Consider the following 18,957-nt stretch of genomic DNA (forward strand, 5'->3'; position numbering starts at 1 on the left):
GGGAGCCAGGTGGACACTTTAATTTTCCCTTCCCTGGCTCGCCCCGCTCTCCTCCCGTCCCCTCACCCCTGCCACATTCCCATTTTCCAGCTGGCCGAGCTTCTCGTGGGGTGTGGCCTTTCCTGAAGTTCCACCGCTGTTTATAGCTCGGTGCCCCTGCCTCCCTCCCTGCCCCTCCCTTCAGAGACCCCGGGATGGGGCCTGCTGGCCTCCGGCCGCCTCAGAACCTCCTCACCAGAGAGCTGGGCCTGGCTAGGGGCCTTCACCTGAAACCTGAAGTTTCTAGAACCAGACTGGCCTGGGCTAGAGTCCCTGCGCGGCCACCTGCCAGTTATGGAAGCTTGAGGAGGTGACTGACTTTCTGCTCTCTTCCCGTGTCTGGGAGGAGGATGTGAGAACAGGCGAACCGGCCACAGGTCATCAGCCGAGACCCCCATGCACATTACAGCCCACTCCACTCGGCCCACATTTAGGCAAGTCTCTCTTAGGACAAAATGTCTCCCCTGCAGCCTCCTGTGCAGGAACGGGGCTCCCCCTGGAGCCGCACAGGCCCTGCAGGAGGAAGGGCGGCCGGGGGAGGAGGGAGTAGGAAGCCGCCCGGGAGGGCTTCCCTTGCCCACCCTTAGGGCCAGCCCCAGGGGGCCCGCAGCCGAAGGGAGCCCAGGCGACATGCACGTGAAGGCTCGTTTATTATTTGTCACTGGCTAGAGAGCAAGCAGACAGGCAGAGTAAAAAGACCAGTTTAAAAAGTGTGTGTGGAGAGGTGCAGGCTGAGCCGCGGAACTTGGCGTGAGCTGTCCCTGTGGGAGGGGGAGGGCAGCACCCAGTCCTTCCGCCCCGGTCCCTCCGGAGGGGCTGGCACCCAGGCCCCGGGCTGCCGCACACCTGCCTGCCTCCCCCACCTTGCTGCTTTTGGCTACTGAAAGGCAGGTGCTCTCTGGCCAAGGGTGCACCCCAGGCTTCCCACGGGGGCCGGGGGGCCGGGGTGCCTAGGGCGGCACCGCGGCCAGCCCCACCCCCCTCCTTAGCAGGAGCCGGGAGGGTTGGGGAGCGGGGGTGCTCAGGGGATGCAGGCAGGGTGGGGGGCTCCAGAAGCGGGGGTGGGGGAGGGGCCCCCGCATAGCCGGATGACTGGGGGCACGGACAGAATGGGGCTAGTCGCCCCACCCTGAGCAGCTGAGTCACCATCAGACAAGTGGCAGGGCTGCCGACCCCCTCCCCCCGTCCTCTCCCACCCAGGCCAGAGTGGGCAGGGGCCTGGAGGGGGCCCGCTTAGCTGAGCAGTTCCAAGTAGGTGACTGGGACCTTGCCCTTCTTGTTGCCTCTCTCGCCGATGAGCCAGTCAGGGTCCATGCCAGGCAGGCTGTAGACAGTGATGAGCTGAAGAGGAGGGCACAGAGGGGAGGTCACACCCCAGCCGGGGGCAGGAGGGCGTGGGGACAGGGCTGCCAGGGCCCCACGAGACCCGGGCATCTGCACTTCCTCCAGAGGCAGGAGTTCGCCTCCCCACCCCCCTACGGCGAGACTGCTTCCCCAGAGCTGCAGCTGCCTCCGTGCACCCCCAGCCCCAGCTCCACCCCAGAGCCCCTCGGACACTTGAAGGCAGTGCGGGGGGGCTCCCCATTCCGGCTCCCGTGGCGCCAGGCCCACCTCATCAGCCAGCAGGGCCAGCTCGCTGCTGTCGGCCGCCTCATAGTCGTAGAGCACCCGGGCCTTCCGGGTCCCGCTGGCGGGGGGGGTCACCTCCTCCAGGTGGAGAGCGGCCTCTCCTGGAGGGGCCAGGCCAGCCGCAGAGGGGCCCACGGGCATGGTGGCCGCCGCGGTGGTGGGCGAGGTGCTGCTGAGGGGCGGGGAGGCGGGCTCTGCGGTGCCCACGAAGGTGCCTGGGAATCTGGAGAGGGGTGACATCTCAGCCGGGAGCTGTGTCCCTGTGGGAGTCCCACGTGCTCCGCCGAACACCTGGGCCCACTGCCACAGAGGCAAGGAGACCCCGGCTACTTACATGGCTCCCTGGGAGCTGGCAGCATGAGGGGGAAAGCAAGGCAAGGGGAAGCGTGAGCCGTACGGCCCCATCCCTGCCATCCTCCCGCCCAGGCCAGCCACCTCCCTGTCACCGAGAGAGGCGTGTGATGCCCCCGACTAAGGGTCAGCAGCCCTCTAACCCGCCCTGCTTGCTGAGCCTCGGGAGAAGGCTGTTGCCCGGGGGAGGGGGCGCGGGCCGCTCGTGGGGCCTGGGAGCCTGGGGACCCCAGCGGGCACCTGCCCAGCTGTTTCTGTAGGTCCAGCATGTGGCGGTAGCACTGCGCGTAGTAAGTTGTCTGGGACTCCACAAACTCATGGAGGCAGCGAAGGTGGTTCACCTGCGGGGGGGCGGAGGGTGGTGCCGACAGTGGGAGGTGTCCTAGCCGACCAGAAGCCCCGCCCCCCGCAGACCCTGGCCTTCAGCGCTCCGTCCTCGACCCCAAGCCACCTGCTCCCTGGGGCGGGGGAGGGCTGCCCAGCCTTTGGCACTGGGACCAAAGCTAAAGTTCCACCCTGAGGACCATGGGCTCAAGCACTGCCCCTTGCCACCCGCTTCTGAGATCCAAGTTCATCGCCTGCCTCTTGTGGAGGAGTTTAGTGGGAGACCCGGGGCGGGGGGCAGGAATCGGTGGACGATGGGCATCACAGGGCGGGGCTCACGTGAGTGCTGCTGATTCCCTCCAGCAGGAGTCGGGTCACTTCTGCCTGCCGGTCAAACTCCGTCTGGGCCACTCGGAGCTCCTGCTCGGCCTGGGAAGGGCAGAGGGGACAGTGGCTGACAGCAACAGTTGACCCCGCCTTCCCGCCCAGGAGCAGCCTCCTCTCCTGCTCTGGATGCAGACGACACGTCCGCCCTGGGGACGTGGACAGTTATCCTGGTGGCAGGGATGTGCTTCTCACCCCTGACTTCAGGCCCGGAGCCCTGCCCCCTAGCTGGGACCCCTCTGGACCTGTCCCGTCGCGAGCGGTTCAGAGACAGACCCGCGGGTGCTCTGCCACCACCTTTGACACTCTGTCCCTTGCCATCTGACACCGCCACTCCCCTGTGTGCTCAGAGGAACTGTGGAGGCGGTTTCCCCACAGAAGGAAAGTGATACCCCGACAGTGGCAGAGTCCAGAGCTAGAAACCGATCTGACCCCTACCCCATCCCCACCCGCTTCAAGCCTCTGCTCCCAAGCCTCCTGAGCCCAGACTCACCTTGTCCACCTCATCATTCCAGAGCTTCGGAGACCACAACAGGACCGGGCAGCAGGGGAGGGAGGGGGCACCGGTCAGCGGGGGAGTGGGGCGAGGACGGCTGAACCCCAGAGCCCACGCCCTGTCCCAGCTCCCCAAGACCCCACCCCTTCCCCCTCCACGAGCCTTCTTCACTCCCTCCCCATAACCCAACCAGGAGCTGAGGCTGGGATGCGGCCTGGCGTGAGCGGGGTCACTGACAACCACAGTCCAGCCCAACATGCCGCATGCAGGGAAGGCAGGGACAGCCAGCTGGGAAGTCCTGCTTGGGTTTCTCCTACAGCGTAAGCCCCCAGGCTCTGATGGGAGACCCAGTGTCCCCCATCCCACCCTGACAATCAGCTAAGGCTGGTGGGCTGGGACGCAGGGCCGTGTGACCCTAGGCCAGTCACTGAACCTTTCTGTCCTTCGGCAGAGAAAGGCAGCCTCGTGCCCGAGTCACACTGGGGTTCAATGGCAAAAGAAAAAAACAGGGCGGTCTCCACCCTCCAGGATATTCCTCCTTCCACTCGGCCCAAGAAGGGGGGCAGGAAGTGTCATCCAGAGTCTAAAGAAGAAAGACCCCCCTCCCCCCGCCACGACTTAGGAGACCCATTTCTCCTGCCCAGTGCGGAGAGTCTATCCTAAGACGATGACCTGAAGGATGGAAAGCAGAACAAGGCCTGTCCTGTGGACCGAGATGTCCCACCACAGTGCCATTTAGAAAACCAAAATGTGGGGAGTGACTTCTGCGCGCGGCTGGAGGACACGCAGCGAGAGGGGCCTGCGGGCGTGATGGGGGGCGGAGAGAGCCAGAGGGCCTGGGCGAGCGCGCGACACCCCTGGTGGAAATGGAAGGTCAGAGAAGAAGGCAGAGAAGGCACAGTAGTGGTGGCGACAGGCACAATGGGAGAGGTGTGGTTGGCCCGTGTCCCACACTGAATGGTAAACACCTAGTAGCTAACACAGCCGTGGAGAAAAGATCCCATGACACTCGGAGCCCTCGGCCCCCACGGCTGCCCCAAGCCTCCTCCGGACAGGCCTGCCCCCAGCCCGCTGGTCCCCACCCTCCCTGCAAGGGCTCTGGGTCTCTCCTCGCTCCCAGGACGCCGGGCAGATGAGCCAGAGAGGCAGCTGGATGAAGAGTGCCCCCCTTTTGTCACAGCTCTGGGGTCCTCGAGCCCGAGGTGGGCCGGGGGGCAGTGCCCTTGATGGGGGGGTGGCAGGCAGACCTTGGGGCCCTGGGAGACGGGCAGCTGCCACCCAGCTCCCCACGCTGTCCCCACGCTGTCTGGGGCAGCTGGACCGGCCCCCACCTCCAGCGCGGCGCAGACAGAAGCGAGGCCAGCGACGTGGGCGCAGGGTGCAGGCCGGCGGCCAGGAGCGGGGCTGCTGCCTTCCCGGCTCCGGGGCCGCGGCCTGTGTTCCTGGCGCCTGAGCGGCGGAGGGAGGGGGCAGCAGGGTGGGGCGCTTACCGCGGAGGCGCTGGCCGAGAGAATGTAATTACGTGGTCTAGTCTCCTGAAAGTCAGGCACCGTCTGGCGGGAACAGAGGTCACGGGGGGAGGGGGCGTCACACGGGGCCAGCTGCCGCCCCAGAGTCTCCCATGGGGAGAGGCCAGGAGCCCCGGCCCCAGGGACAGGAGGCTGCAGACACATACCACGTGGACCCCTTCTCCCCGCTCCAACCTCCTGGGCACGAGGTGGGCTTGGGGACAGAGAGAGTCAGACAAAGACCAGGTGGGTGGTCACGCTGGGACCCCAGGAAAGCAGACGATGAGTCTGCTCATCGTCTGATGAGCATCGTCTGATGGATGAGTTGCAGACTGGGCCTGGCCCCCCTCCTCCCTGGACCCTAGCCCCGCTCAGATGCCCCAGTTAGAGCCACAGTCCTCCAGACAAATCACCCCTGACCCCAGCTTTCTCCATCCCAGAATCTCCACACGGCCCATCTCTCACTCCTGCAGCAAAGGACCGGGCCCCTCCCCCACAACAAGGTGGACAGATGGATGCATGGGTGGACAGGGTGACAGGCTTTCCATGTTTGCAAAAAGCTGACTCACAGGCTCCAATGCCTGGCGTCCCCCCTAAACCAGAGGCTATGCACGGCAGAGGCTCTGGTGAGGAGACCAGCTGCTTGCAAAATGCCCAGGACGTCCCCTGGGCCGGCCACGCCACTGTGGCCCGAGGCTGGGATGGGCAAACCAAAAGCAGCACAGCACGTGGACAGGTATACTCACATCTCCCTCACACTGAGCCAAGTTACCCAAAGCAGAACGGAAAGGAACAAAAACAAAGAGGTTAGTGAGTCCACAGCGCAGGCGGGAGCAGGCCCCCCATGGCGGGGTGGGGAGAGCAGGTGGCGGGCAGGCGGACAGACGTTCCTGCCCTCTGGAAGGAGTCCTGCTATGCGTGTGTGCGTGTGTTTAGCGGGGCGGGCAGGGATGACCTGCTGGGCTGCGGTCCTCTGGGGTGCTCACTGTGCCTGGGTTGCCGCAGGCCTAGCTCTGCAGGGGGCACGTGGCCTAACCCAAGGGCCTGAGGTTGTCTGGGCCAGACAACTAGAGAGGAGGTTGTGCCGCTCTAGTGACTAAGGAAAGGCTCCTCTGGCCTGGCTGATGGAGGATGAGCTGGTTCTGGCCAAGGTACTCCAGAGAGACTGTCCTGTCCAGGTGACTTAGAGACGTTATCCCTGTGGCCATCGGTCATCCTACCCAACCACCACAAGACTCCAGTGGCTGAGCCCCTGCCTCCGATCTGGACCCCACACACCTGCATGAGCTGAGACCCTGCCCTTGGCTCTCACCAGAGGCAGCACAGGCCCAGACTCCATGGTCCCGAGGGGCCACCCTGTGGGAGGGGATGCAAGGAGGGGTTGGGGCCCAAACCCTCGCGGGCAGCTGAGAGCCTGGGCAGGCAAGGTGGCCGTACCTCCGGCTGCCCTCGACCTGGGGGTTCCCGGGTGTGACGTAGCCTCTAGGCCCCTACCCCCCCCAAGCAGCCTGGCATGCCAGGAGTGTGCTCCCCCCAGGCCCGCTCCCCCACCCCGGCCTAAGCCCTGGTCAAACTGTGCCACACTGTATCGACTGGCCCGGCCAGGCTGAGCACGCCTCAGTGAGCTGGGAGTAGAGGGAGAGGCCCCGGCCTCACCCAGGGCCGTGGGACTCCCTGAGAGGGCCCTTGGTCGTGTCCCTGAGCAGGTGGGCGGTCCAGCTCCAGGGTTCACACTATCAGGGCACCCTGGGACCAGCACTGGAGCAGCGGGTGGGGGAGTTAGTAAGGGGGAGCCATGCCCGGGCAGAGCCGGGGGACAGAGCCAAGCATTCAGGGAGGGCAGGGCAGGGCCATGCGAGAAACTCCAACTGGTTGTCTGTCTGGGGAGGCTGTGGCATGCCCTGAGCCCAGGTCAGGGCACTGCTGGTCAGCCCACCCCATAAAAGTCTGCCCTGGGACCCGGAGCTCTGGGCGGCCAGGGTTCCGGAAGGGGGGCGGGGAGGGGAGGGAAGAGGCGTGACCTGAAGCGGTCAGCCAGGACCAGTGCCTCCCAGGCAGACCTCTCCAGGCAGGGACAGGGAAGAAAGGTCATGCCAAACATCAGGTCCCTTCACCTTCCCTTGGCTCCAAACAGAGCTGGGGGGGTGGGCGGGAGACCAGCAGGGACACCTACCGTGGCTTTGGCTTCTGCAGCCTTGGCCTTCTTCAGCCGTGCTTTGCAGGCATCCAAGTCCAGACGCCGGTTTTGTAGGAGACGTCTCTCCTTCTGTGGGGACGGATAACAGGGAAGAGTGAGAGCCTGGGAAGCCCTGGGAGATCCTGGGCTGTGGCAGGACTGGCCCACAGAGCCATCAGGTCCAGATGGGGAAACTGAGGCCCACACAGGGGGACGTCATCCACTCTGTGTCACTTAGCCCATAAGAGCCATGTCTGGGGAGGCCTGGGAGAGCTGGGTTCCCAGCATGGGAGGACAGCCTGTGCTCAGCAGCTCCCAGGAGGAGGATGCCACAGCAACCAGGAAGTGGGACGGCCCCAGGGCTCTCACCGAAATGGTCTTCCAGTCCCCTTCCAGGAAGTTGCGCAGAGGCGTGAGGAAGTTGATGGAGGCTGTGTGGATAAAATCCCTCTCTGCGGCTCCCAGGCGCTTTTCAGCTTCTGCCACCTTGATTAGTGTCTTCCCTGGTTAGATGGAGTTTAAGGGTGAGGAAGAGGCTCAGGCTCAGGCTGCTCTGACCCCCAGAAGTAAGGGAGCGACCAGGGAGAGGCATGCCGAGGAAGCGTGAGCGCAGGGGGTTCAGTGCAGAATGGCTGGCCTGGAAACATGTGGAGCGACCTGCATATCTGTCACCTGGAGACTGACAAATAAATAGCGGGACATCCCAAACGTGGAACACGACACAGCATTAAAAGGATAGGGGGTGGGGGTGGGACTTCCAGAACAACACAGAAAGCACCTCAACAAATCCTGTTTCCCAGAAAACAATAGTAAAAGTGGATATCACTGTCAAAAGCAAACATTTCTGGACTCTGGAAATTGACCAAAGGCAAATAAACTGAGAATATTTACTCAAGAACTCCTGAACCTTGATAAGAACAAGGTGGGAGCCTGTGTGGGTTGGGGGGGGAACTCCTGTCTTGTCAGCTCTGTGGTGTTGTAGTTCTACTCAGGCGGGGCAAGTCCTGAGGTCGGCAGCCTCACTGCTAGGGGGTGGGCAAAGCTGGGGCATGGGTTGCAGGGGAAGGTAGTGGTATTGGGGCTGACTTGATTTGGGCAGGAGCATAGAAAAATCCAGGGGACCCTGTCAAAAACAATAGTGATCCCAATGGCAAGTAATTGAGAAAGACCAACATTACAGCTGATTTGAATAGGGAATACTGGTTGGAACAGATCTGCCAGAAATTTAACAGGAGATCTGGAAACGAGATAGTCACGTGGGCCCTGACTAGCTCCCAGGTATCTCTGGTGGTCTGGAAGGCTACACGCGTGTGTGTGACACACTCAGGAAAGACTGGAGAGAACCCTAGGTATCTACTCATCGTTGTTGACCAAATGGGAGGCTTTGCACACAAAATAAAAGCTGGGCAGACTTGTAAACTACTTGAACTCTGAGTGAACTTTGAATGTATTCCCCAGCACACCCACAAATTCATCAGTAAAGCCTTAATGGTGCCAAATGTTTAAGCACAACCTCTGACTGATCTATCATTGCCTGACTACTAACATATGCTAACCCAGGAGTAAAACCTAGGAAGCTTAGCTTGAAAAGAAAAAGAATGATAAAAAAAACCCCAAAAAACTGTGAACGCAGCAGCTGCATCAGGCGCTGCCCACTGCAAGGGACACAGACTCTAAACAATTAGCCCAGGCCAGTCTCTAAGCAAACGAACAGCAACAACAACCCCAAGTGATTCCGAATCCATAGCTACCATATTATCTCAAATGTCCAGATTTCAACAAAACATTGTGTGACATGCAAAGAAACACGTAAGTATGGTCAACAAGCAGAAGGAAAAAGCAATCAATAGTCACTGTCTCTAAGGACACTCAGATGTTAGATTTAGCAAAGACTTCTTTTTTTAAAAAAGATTTATTTATTTGAGAGAAAGAGAGCATGCACGTGTGTGGGGGGGAGGAGGAGAGGGAGAGAGAAAATCCTCAAGCAGGCTCCCCGCGTAGCGCAGAGCCTGACATGGGGCTCGATCCCATGACCCTGAGACCACGATCCAATCTGAAACCAAGAGCTGGATGTCCAACCACTGCACCACCCAGGCAGCCCAGATTTAGCAAAGACTTCTAAGCAGAAGAAAAAAATGTGTTTTTTTTTTAATGCTTAAAGAATTGAAGAAAAATATGATGACTCATCAAATAAAGAATATCAAGAAAGAGATGAAAACTATTAAAAAGAAAGGAAAACTCTGGAGTTGAAAAGCACCACAACTGATATGCAAAATCCACCAGAAGGGCTCAACTGCCAAGTGTGAGCTAGCTGAAGGAAAACTGAGCCACTTTAAAGACAGATCAATAGGGATGACCTCGTCTGAAGAACAAAAAGAGAAATGAATGAATAACAACAAACAAAGCCTCAGAGACCTACGGGACATCATGAAACAAATCAACACATGAGTAATGGGAGTCCCAGAAGAAGAGGAGAGCAAGGGGCAGAAAAAATATCTGAAGAAATAATAATAAGAAAAAAAGCTGAAGAATAATCTGAAAATGTTTCTGATTTTGATGAAAAACATTAATGTCCATATCCAAGAAACTCAACAAACCCAAAATAGGATGAATACAAAGAGACCGACAGCCAGGACATCTTGGTCAAGTTGCTGAGAGACAAAGACAAAGTCTCAAAAGCAGCAATAGAAAAGCAACTCATCACATACAAGGGAACCATGATGAGATGTACAAATGACTTCTCATCAGAAACAATGGAAGCTGGGGTGTCAGGTTGGCTCCGTCGGTAGAACATGCAACTCTTGATCTCGGGGGTTGTGAGTCTGAGCCCCACTTTGGGTGTAGAGATTACTTAAAAAAAGATACAAACAACAACAACAACAAACAAACCAACAAAACAAAACCTAAAGAAAAAAAAAAAGGAACAATGGAGGCCAGATGGCAGTGAAATGATATATTCAAAGCAAAAAAAGGAAAAAATTCTCATCCAAGAATACTACATATAGCAAAACTGTCTAACAAATGTGAACACAGAATAAAGACATTCCCAGAGAAACAAGACTGAGAGAATCCATTGCTAGCCACCCTGCCATAGAAGAAATACTTCAGGTTCAAAGGTAATGACACCAGATGGTAAGCTGAATCCACATAAAGCAATAAAGACCACCAATAAAGGTAGTTACATAGGCAAATACAAAAGACAATACAAACATATTTTTTCTCTTTTCTTAACTGATTTAAAAGACAATTGTACAAAATAATAACTATAAAACTGTATTGCTGGGCTCATACAAAATAGAAATGAAACATATATGATAATAACAGCACAAAGGAAGGGAGAGGAGATAGAGTTATATTGGAGTAAAGTGTCTATATTTTACTGGAATTAAGTCAGTATTGTTCTGAAGCAGACTGGGATAAGTTAAAATACATACTGTTGTTCATATTGTGAAAACAGTAAGAAATACTTGTTAAAAAGGCAAGAAAGAGGGGTGCCTGGATGGCTCAGTCCGTTACGTGTCTGCCTTAGGGTCCTGAGTCCCAGGGTCCTGGGATTGAGCCCCTCATCGGGCTCCCTGCTCAGTGGGGAGCCTGAATCTCCCCCTGCTTGTGCACACTCTCTCTCTGTCAAATAAATAAATTAAAAAACTTAAAAAAAAACAACAAAGAAATTAAAATGTTACACTAGAAAATACCTATCTGACACAAAAGAAGGAATAAAGGAGGAACAGATGAACAAAAATGATCTGAGACATGGAGAAAATAATAAGATGGCATATGTAAATCCAACCACATCAATAATTACGTTAAATATAAATGGATGAAACACTCCAATCAAAGGGTAAAGATGGTCAGGGGGGATTTAAAAAAAAAATCCAAATATATACTGTCTATAGAAGAAAAGACTTTAGATTTAAAGACATAAATATGTTGAAAATAGAAGAACAGGAAAAGGTATACTATGTAAACAATAACCATAAGAGAATAGGAGTATCTGAACTATCAGATAAAATGGGCTTTAATGTAAATGTGACCAGAGACAAAGAACAGTATTTTACAATGATGTAAGAGTCAATTTATCAGGAAGATATAACAATAACAAACATACAGACCTCACAACAGATCTCCAAAAACATATGAAGCAAACACTGACAAACCGAAGCCAGAAATAGACAATTCAACAGAAATAGTTGGAGACTTCAATACTTCTCAATAGTGTATAGGATAAGACAAAATCAGCAAGCACACAGAAGACTAGAACAACCCTATCAACCAATTTGGCCTGTTGTCTCTACCACACTCCACTCAACAACATAACATACGATCTCAAGTGAACACCAGCATTCTCTAGGAAAGACCATATACTAGGCCATAAACAAGTCTTCATAAATGTAAAAGGATTAAAATCATACAAAGCATGTTCTCTGACTACAGTGAAATCAATTAGAAATCAACAACAGAAGGAAACATGGAAAATCCACAAATATATGGAAATTAACCACCATCCTGCTAGTAGGAATATAAAATCACACAGCCACTTTGGAAGACAGTTTGGTAATTTCCTAAAAAGGTAAACTTAAGTTTACCATATGACCTAGCAAGTCCATTCCTAGGTGGATGCCCAGGAGAAGGGAAAACATATGTCCTCACAAAGTTCTATGTGAAAACGTTCATAAGGACACAACCCAAATGTGTAGCCATACAATGGAATACTATCCAATCCAACAATAAAAAGAAATGAAATCCTAAAACACATGGATGAATGTCAGAGATACTATGCTCAGTAAAAGAAGCCAGAAGCAAAACCCAGTGCACCGTGGGGCGCCTGGGTGGCTCAGTTGGTTGGGCGTTCGACTCTTGCTTTCGGCTCGGGTCATGATCTCGGGGTCATGGGATTGAGCCTGGCATCCGGCTCCATGTGGTGTCCACTTGGGATTCTTTCCTCCTCCTTTTCCCTCCCCCTCTGCTCATGAGCACGTGCTCTCTCTCTCTCTGTCTCTCTCTCTCTCTCTCAGATAAATAAATAAGTAAATAAATAAATAAATAAAATCTTGAAAAAAAAAAAAACACCCAACACACCATATGATTCCATTTATACGAGAGGTTCAGAAAAAACACATTTATAGGCACACAAAGCACATGAGCAGTTGGCAGGGGGTGGGACTGGGGACTGACTCCAAGCAGACATGGCACTTTGTGCAGGTGATAGAAATGTTCTTTAAATAGGATTGGGGGGGATGTTTGTCCAACTCTGTAAATTCACTAAAAAGCATTGAATTACACACCTAAAACAGGTGTATTTTATGGAATGTAAATTATATCTCCGTAAAACTTTAAAAATTAAAAAAAAAAAAAAAGATGGAGGGAGCTCTCTAAGAGCCACTGTGAAGTGGTAGCTAATGCAACACCAAGTTGAAAAATCAGGTTGCAGAATGGTACACACAGTACGATCCCATTAACAAATGCACACAAGCTGAAACTGGTTAAGAGAAACTTCCATTTCTCATTGTTTTCATCTGCATTGATTGAGGTGTTTACAAGGAGAGTGAATTTTTTCACTTGTTTTATTTTCATCAATTTCAAAGTTTTTTCATTTCTTCATTTTCATTCATTGATTTCATGAATGTTTACAAGTAGATATTATTTGTGTACTTCAAAAAAGACAAAGAAAGAAAGGAAGGGAGGGATGGAGGAAAATTTGAGAGCAAGAGACCATGACCCCTGGCCCTGGCTGTGGGGCTTGGCTCACCATAGGGAGTGGTGGGCCCCAGCTCACTGGCCGCCTCTGCCATGTACTGTGCCAGCAACTCCCCGTTGGTGACCCGCGAGGGCACCTTCCTGTCCAGCTTCTCATACAGGAACTCCTCCACTCGGGCACCTGCAGGGAGACAGCAGCCAAAGCCACGGGGCTCTTCAGTACAGCCCAAGGACAGCAGCCACGGCGACAGAAACAGATCCAGGCCAGGGCCTGCCCGTGGGGGTGCCTGGCCTGGTGACTGGCAGAATATTCTCTTGCTGGTGCACATTTCAACCCAGTGAAACTGGCACTCAACCCTGTAGGACCCCTCACTGTTGAGAGGAGGAAGCCACAGCTCAGAGACATGAAATGCCTACCCCAGGTCACATAGCTGGGGGTGACAGGCCCAAAGTGAAGGCTCACTCACTTCTCCCTCCGTACGATATGGATTTACAGAACCTAACACGCACATGGACGATGCTCTGGCGTTGGTTCCAGAAAGCTCCTGGGACGCCCACTTATACAGGAGACTTAGAGGCAGATAGGCATCAGGACCCCAAGACACCCCTCCCTCCCCCTGGGTTCTCCTGCCCGTCGGTTCTGCGTGTTCCTCGCTCACGCTTGCGGCAGTGTGACTCTGGGCAAGCCCTCCTCCATCTCTGGGCCCCGCTGCCCTCTCCAAAGACCCAGCTCATGTTTTTACTGCCTCTTCTCCCAAGTGTGTTTTAATTTCAAGCATTTCTTCAACTTCTCGGTGCAAAACTCTTAACACTTTTGCTGCCCCAGAGAGTGCATCTGGGAGTCCATCACTGAGTCTGCTGTTCTCTTTAACTGCCCCCCCCACCCGCCAAGCAGGCCTCAGAAGCCCCAATAACCTGACCCAAATCCCGCCTGCCACCCGGTCCCACTTGCCGGTGGCCTCCAGCCCCTCACCCAGGACCGCCTGGCGCCCACTCACTGGGGTTGGGTTGCAGCAGCACCTCTGTCTGCCGTAGGATTTTCTCTGTCCAGTTCTTGGTGCTGTCTGCCCGGGTGAGAAGGTTTTCAAAGTGTGCATCCAGCTCAGTCTTCTCAGCCTGGCCGAATTTCTCCTCTGTGAACTGTGGGGGGTAGGGTTGAGGGGTGGGGAGGGCTCAGAAGCAGGAAAGTGGGGACTACCCCTGCCCCACGCTCCCTTCCCCTCACCCCAGCTAGGACCAAGCCCAAGGTCAAGAAACTGGCTTTGCCCCTAACCTGCTCTGTGACCCTGACCAAGTTACAACCCTGCTCTGTGCTTCAGTTTGCCCCTCTGTAAAATTAGGCTGGACCAGAGGTTGGGGATCATGGCTTCTTTTGGAAATCCAGAAAGCTAGAGACCACCACCCCCCGCCACCCACCAAATGCACATTTGTACAAAATCTAGCTTATTACTTAAAGGAATAAGGAGTCATTGGGAGCCTATTTCTAGGGGTTCTCTTAGCGTGACTTTGAAGCAAAGCACTTGGTAGCAGGTGCTCAGGGAATAAATGGGGCACAATGCAAAGTCTGGGGTGATCACGGGCTCCTTGGGGGACTGGGAGCCACTGGGGAGGGGGTGCCAGGGGAGTGAATGGGAGGAACCCAGGTCCCAGAATCAGAGGGACTTGATTCAAGTCTCAGTTCTATCACTGATGAGCGGTGTGACGTTGGGCAAGTGGCTTTGCCTCTCTGGCATCAGGTTCCTGAGCTGAAAAATGAGAATAATAAATAATAGCAGCTCCCTCATAGCTGAAATAGGATGAAATAAGAAAGATGTGGGTAAGGGGCGCCTGAGGGGCTCAGTCAGTGGAGTGTGCAACTCTTGATCTCGGGGTCATGAGTTTGAGCCCCAAGCTGAGTGTGGAGCCTACTTAAAAATAAATAAATAAATAAATAAAAGAAAGAAAGATGTGGGTAAGACATGAAGGTCAGAGTCTGGCAGGGAGTAGGTGCTGCTGCTATGAAGAGCTGATGGGTGGGGAGGCAGCTGGGAAGGAAAGGGAGTGTGTGTGGGCAGGACAGCCACATGGCTGGCCTCTGGTCGCCTGGTGCGGTGGACAGGGAACACCACTAGCCCATCAGAGCCAATTGCTGGGCATGCACAAGGCCTAGAAAGCTCAGCAACCCCGCCCCAAGGCCAGGCAAGAACCAGGATGTCCTACGGGTCAGAGCCAGCAGAGGCTGTGTGGGCCACGCAGGAACAACCTGATAATGGCCCAGGTCCTGGCCCTTCTGATCTAGAAGGCTCCAGCAGAAAGAGCCTGTTCAAGGTCATAGCCAAATAGCAAAAGGGCATAGACCTGCAGGAGTAAGATCAGTAATAACGATAGCAGTACTGTTGACTGCATGGTGGCCCAACCCTGGGCTAAGCATTTGACACCAATGGCCCACCACGTCTCTGAGAGCCCTCCAAGACAGTTGGGTCAAGTTTCCCATGTCACAGATGATGCCCCTGAGGCTAAGCAAGGGGCAGAGTGTGCCCAAGTCAGAGTCATTATGGGCTTGGAGTCCGGAGGCCCTTCCCAGACTGCTTGGCAGCGATAAATCATCCAGAGGCCAACAACAGCTCCAGCCCAGCTGTAGGGAGAGGGAGGCAGCCACGGATAGTCACTGGGCAGCCATCAATTATGCAACAGGGCTTGGGTTTCTCGCTGCAGGCCTGGGGGGGCCAGGCTTAAGGCCTCCAGCTCCCTACCTGGGAACCAGCTGCTCCTGGCCTCCTCCCACCTCTCCCCACTCCTGGGCCTCCTCACATTCCCTAAACTGGGGCCTCCCAGAGCCAGGCTCTGAGCAGGCCTCACCTCACCCAGCCCCTTAGGGGTAGCCTTAGCCCCATTTTCCAGATAAGGAAACCAAGGCTTAGAGAGGCAAAGTCACCTCTCTGGTCTTTAGTTCCCTGCCCTGGCGAAGGGGGTAACAGGACCTATCTTACAGAATATTTGGAAACACACAGCACAGGCCTAATAAACCTTAGCTGCTGTCATCATCACCACGAATAGAAGGCCTCCTTCATGTTCCTCCTCGGAGCTACCTAGGAACCCCTTTACCCCAATGGTACCAGGCACCCTACTTTAGATGACTATGTCACCCAAATGTGCAAGGTTAACGGCAGCCACTCCCCACTGAGCCTTAGGGTACCCATCCCTCACACCCCAGGCCCACCCAGGTTCAAAGTCCTACGGGGCTTTCCTGACCTCTTGGGCATCCATCCCATGTCCAGTGCTGCCTGCCTGGCTGGCTCAGATGATGAAAGCGCTACCACCTCCTCTTGGCCTTTATTATTACTAGTTCTACCACTACTCTTACTATTACAGCCGTTACTACTAATATCTTGCTCATAGTAAGTATATTAAAGTACTAATAAAGTAATATCTTACTCAATATACCCTAGTTTTCCTTCCTCGATGCCCTTAGCTGGGCCTTTCCAGCCCCTGGACCAACTTCATAAACCTTTCCTGACTTTTAAGGCACAATTCGGGGACTGGGAAGCCAGCCCAGAATCACCCATGCAAAAGGGATCCTCCTCTCCTAGGGTCAAGCTCAGGTTCCCTACTGGATGGGGGTGGAGCAAGGCTCTAAAAGGTGTCCCCGGTACATGGAGGGGCTGACCGAGTACCCAGCATGTCCTGGGACACGGCAAGGCGGCACCTAGGCAGAGAAGCTGCCCACACACTGATAATGAAGAACTCCCTCCCATCCCTCCTGACTGACTCCTATCTCCAGGCAGGTCCCGAGGGTCCTCTCCTATGCAGGTGACATTTCAAGACCACTCTCCTCTGGCCTGCCACCCTGCCCCATCCCTACCAAGAGGAAGGGCCCCATGCTTCAGGGGCTGATGTCTGCAGAGTCCGAGGCTGCTCCCTGCAAGATGGCAGCAGCAGGGGGTGGGCGTGCAGAGCCAGAGAAAGCCTCTATTTATAAAGCTCCCAGCTCCCTCCTCCACCCCAGAGTCTGGAGCCTGGGCGCTGGCTCCCACTCCAGTATGGGTGACCCAGTGGGCCTGCCCCACCAGGAGAAGTGAGGCCACAGGGCCCAAGCCTCCCCACACCCCAGGCTCTGCAGGCCCTGGCCAGGTCAGGTGCCAGGGCCCCACAGTAGCAGGAAACTGGCAGATCAGGTTCTTCCCAGATATGGGAGATAGAGTGGTTGCCATACCAACACTGGGAGGATTCCCACCTTCCAGATGAACTGAGGATAGCCAAGGGGCTCCAGGGTCCTAGCAACCCCACTAGGGCTGGGGTCACCTGCGGGGCTTGAAATACCAAGCAGCAAATCCTCACTGGGGCACTAATCCTCAATGGGACACGGGACAGGGTTTTCTAGTAAACATGAGCACATGGGTTTCCCAGAGACTGTCTGGGGCTGGGCTCCTCCAGAAAACTGAGCCGACAACAACAGCAAGGACAAACAATAGGACCAGCTCCCAGAGCACTGCAACAGGCCAAGCCCCAAGTCTACAGCCACCCCTGGAGGCAGACTGGTGTTACACCCGATTGACAGAAGGGGGAAAAGTGACTTGCCCAAGGTCACATGCCACACAGGCATGCAATACTAACTACACTAACACCACTGGTATGCTTGCCTTTATTTATTTATTTATTTATTATTTTTTAATTTGAGAGAGAGAGAGCAAGAGAGAGTGAGAGCACGAGTGGGGGTGGGGAGGGGCAGAGGAAGAGGGGGAAGCAGATTCCCTGCTAAGCAGGGAGCCCGACATGGGGCTTGATCCCAGGACCCCGGGATCATGACCTGAGCTGAAGGCAGATGCTTAACCGACTGAGCCACCCAGGCGCCCCATAAGCTTGCCTTTAGTGAGCATGTACATGCAGAGTACCAAGGAACCCTCACATCCATCCTGGGAGGGAGGGATTGCTAATCCCATTTTTCAGATCGAAAAACTGAGGCCAAGAGATGAAGCCCCTTCCTCAAGGTCACAAGAGGGAGCATCCATGCCCATAGCTGCCTCCAGGTCTTCACCATTACATTAAGATGCCTCAGTTTCTCTCCTGGCCCCAGAATGTGGATAGGACTTGTTCCAATCCCAGCATCATCAGCCTGGACAGCTGTCCAAGGAGGGCACCCAGCCAGACCTCAGCCCTGTCCCCACCCCCCAGGCTTGGAGAAATAGGAGGAAACAGGCCTCCCATGGAGCAGAAAGGAAGTAATCCCAGCCCTCCTGGCTTCCGGACCGACTATCCAAGCGTGTAAAGAGGACCTGAGGGAATCAGGACCACCAGCCCATTGCACAGGTGCAGAGACTGACGCTCGGAGAAGGGGTCGTGGAGGGTGCATGGTCCTCGGGCCTGGCGCTCAGGCCTCCAGACGCCTGCCAGAGTCACTGCTGGGAAAGGGCTGGGAGGCAGGAGCCGTCCGGTGCTCTCTCCCCTCCTGGCGCGGGAGCCACGGCAGCGGGGTAACCCAGCCAGAACAAACAGTGGGCCCTGATACCTCCCCCCGGGCAACGGGGCCGAGGCCCGGCTCAGTCCCCGGCCCCGGGCTACGCTGAGTGTGCGGCCAGACAGGTCGGCCGCCCCGGGCTCTTTCTTCTGGGTAGCGCAGCAGTAAGGGATGTGGGGGGCTAGGGCGTCCCCGCAGCGGGGAGGGGGGCGGCAGCCTCCAGGGGCTTCTCCTGCGCCCGCCGGCTCTACCGCAGGGGTGCTCCCGGCCCGCCCCACATCCGGGCCGCGAGGCCCAGGGCGCACGGCCTCACCTGCACCGCCCGGGTGAAGAAGATGCCCGCGTCCGACGCCAGCTTCTTCATGTTGAAGTCCATGGCGCGACGCACGGCCGGCCGCGCTCAGCCCGAGCGCAGCCTGGCAGCCCCCAGCCCGCCGCCGCCGGCCCGCACCCCGCCCACCTGCTGCCGGGGCGCCCTCCCTCAGCGCGCCCTCCCTCAGCGCGCCCGCTCGCCAGCCGGCCGCCGCCACCGCCGGGCTAACCAGAGCGCGCAGGGCGGGGCGCGGGCATCGGGGGGAGGAGCCAGCCGGAGCGCGCAGGGCGGGGCGCGGGCATCGGGGGGAGGAGCCAGCCGGAGCGCGCAGGGTGGGGCGCGTGGGAGGAGCCAGCCGAAGCGCGCGGGGCGGGGCGGGGCTTGGGCTGCGGGGGAGGAGTCTTAGGGGCCAGGCGGGACCAGAGGTAGCGGGTCTTGCTGCAACTGACTACTTCACCCTGAGGCCTCCGCCCGTCACCTGGCTGGCCTCTCTCCGTTCCTTGTCCCTCAGCCCCCGCCCATTTGTGCCTCTTCATGTCCCTTTGACCATTCGCACCCCACTCATCTACTAGGCCCTCTGTCTTCCTATTTCTCTGCCTCTTTTGC

At 56.0% G+C, this 18,957-nt stretch overlaps 1 protein-coding gene across 4 annotated transcripts; it reads right to left on the bottom strand.

Annotated features, from left to right (window-relative positions):
- Nucleotides 1-1,040: 1,040 nt before the first annotated feature.
- On the bottom strand, nt 1,041-18,562 carry SH3GLB2 (SH3 domain containing GRB2 like, endophilin B2). Of its 4 annotated transcripts, XM_006748982.3 has the most exons (12): nt 18,352-18,560; nt 13,603-13,744; nt 12,657-12,785; nt 7,277-7,410; nt 6,905-6,997; nt 4,714-4,776; nt 3,221-3,244; nt 2,683-2,772; nt 2,260-2,360; nt 2,003-2,017; nt 1,651-1,891; nt 1,041-1,380 (listed from the first exon to the last, which is right to left on the bottom strand). In XM_006748982.3, exons 1-12 carry the CDS (start codon nt 18,412-18,414, stop codon nt 1,273-1,275), a joined length of 1,203 nt encoding a protein of 400 aa, XP_006749045.1. In that variant the 5' UTR covers nt 18,415-18,560; the 3' UTR covers nt 1,041-1,272. The 4 variants fall into 4 exon arrangements, with proteins under 4 accessions (XP_006749045.1, XP_030875953.1, XP_006749047.1 ...); XM_031020093.2 differs by lacking the exon at nt 4,714-4,776 and having other exon boundaries at nt 18,352-18,562; XM_006748984.2 differs by lacking the exon at nt 2,003-2,017 and having other exon boundaries at nt 18,352-18,558.
- Nucleotides 18,563-18,957: the final 395 nt, after the last annotated feature.

Source organism: Leptonychotes weddellii, chromosome 14 (genome assembly GCF_054177405.1).
Source record: "Leptonychotes weddellii isolate Sample4059 chromosome 14, ASM5417740v2, whole genome shotgun sequence".
Taxonomy (NCBI): domain Eukaryota; kingdom Metazoa; phylum Chordata; class Mammalia; order Carnivora; family Phocidae; genus Leptonychotes; species Leptonychotes weddellii.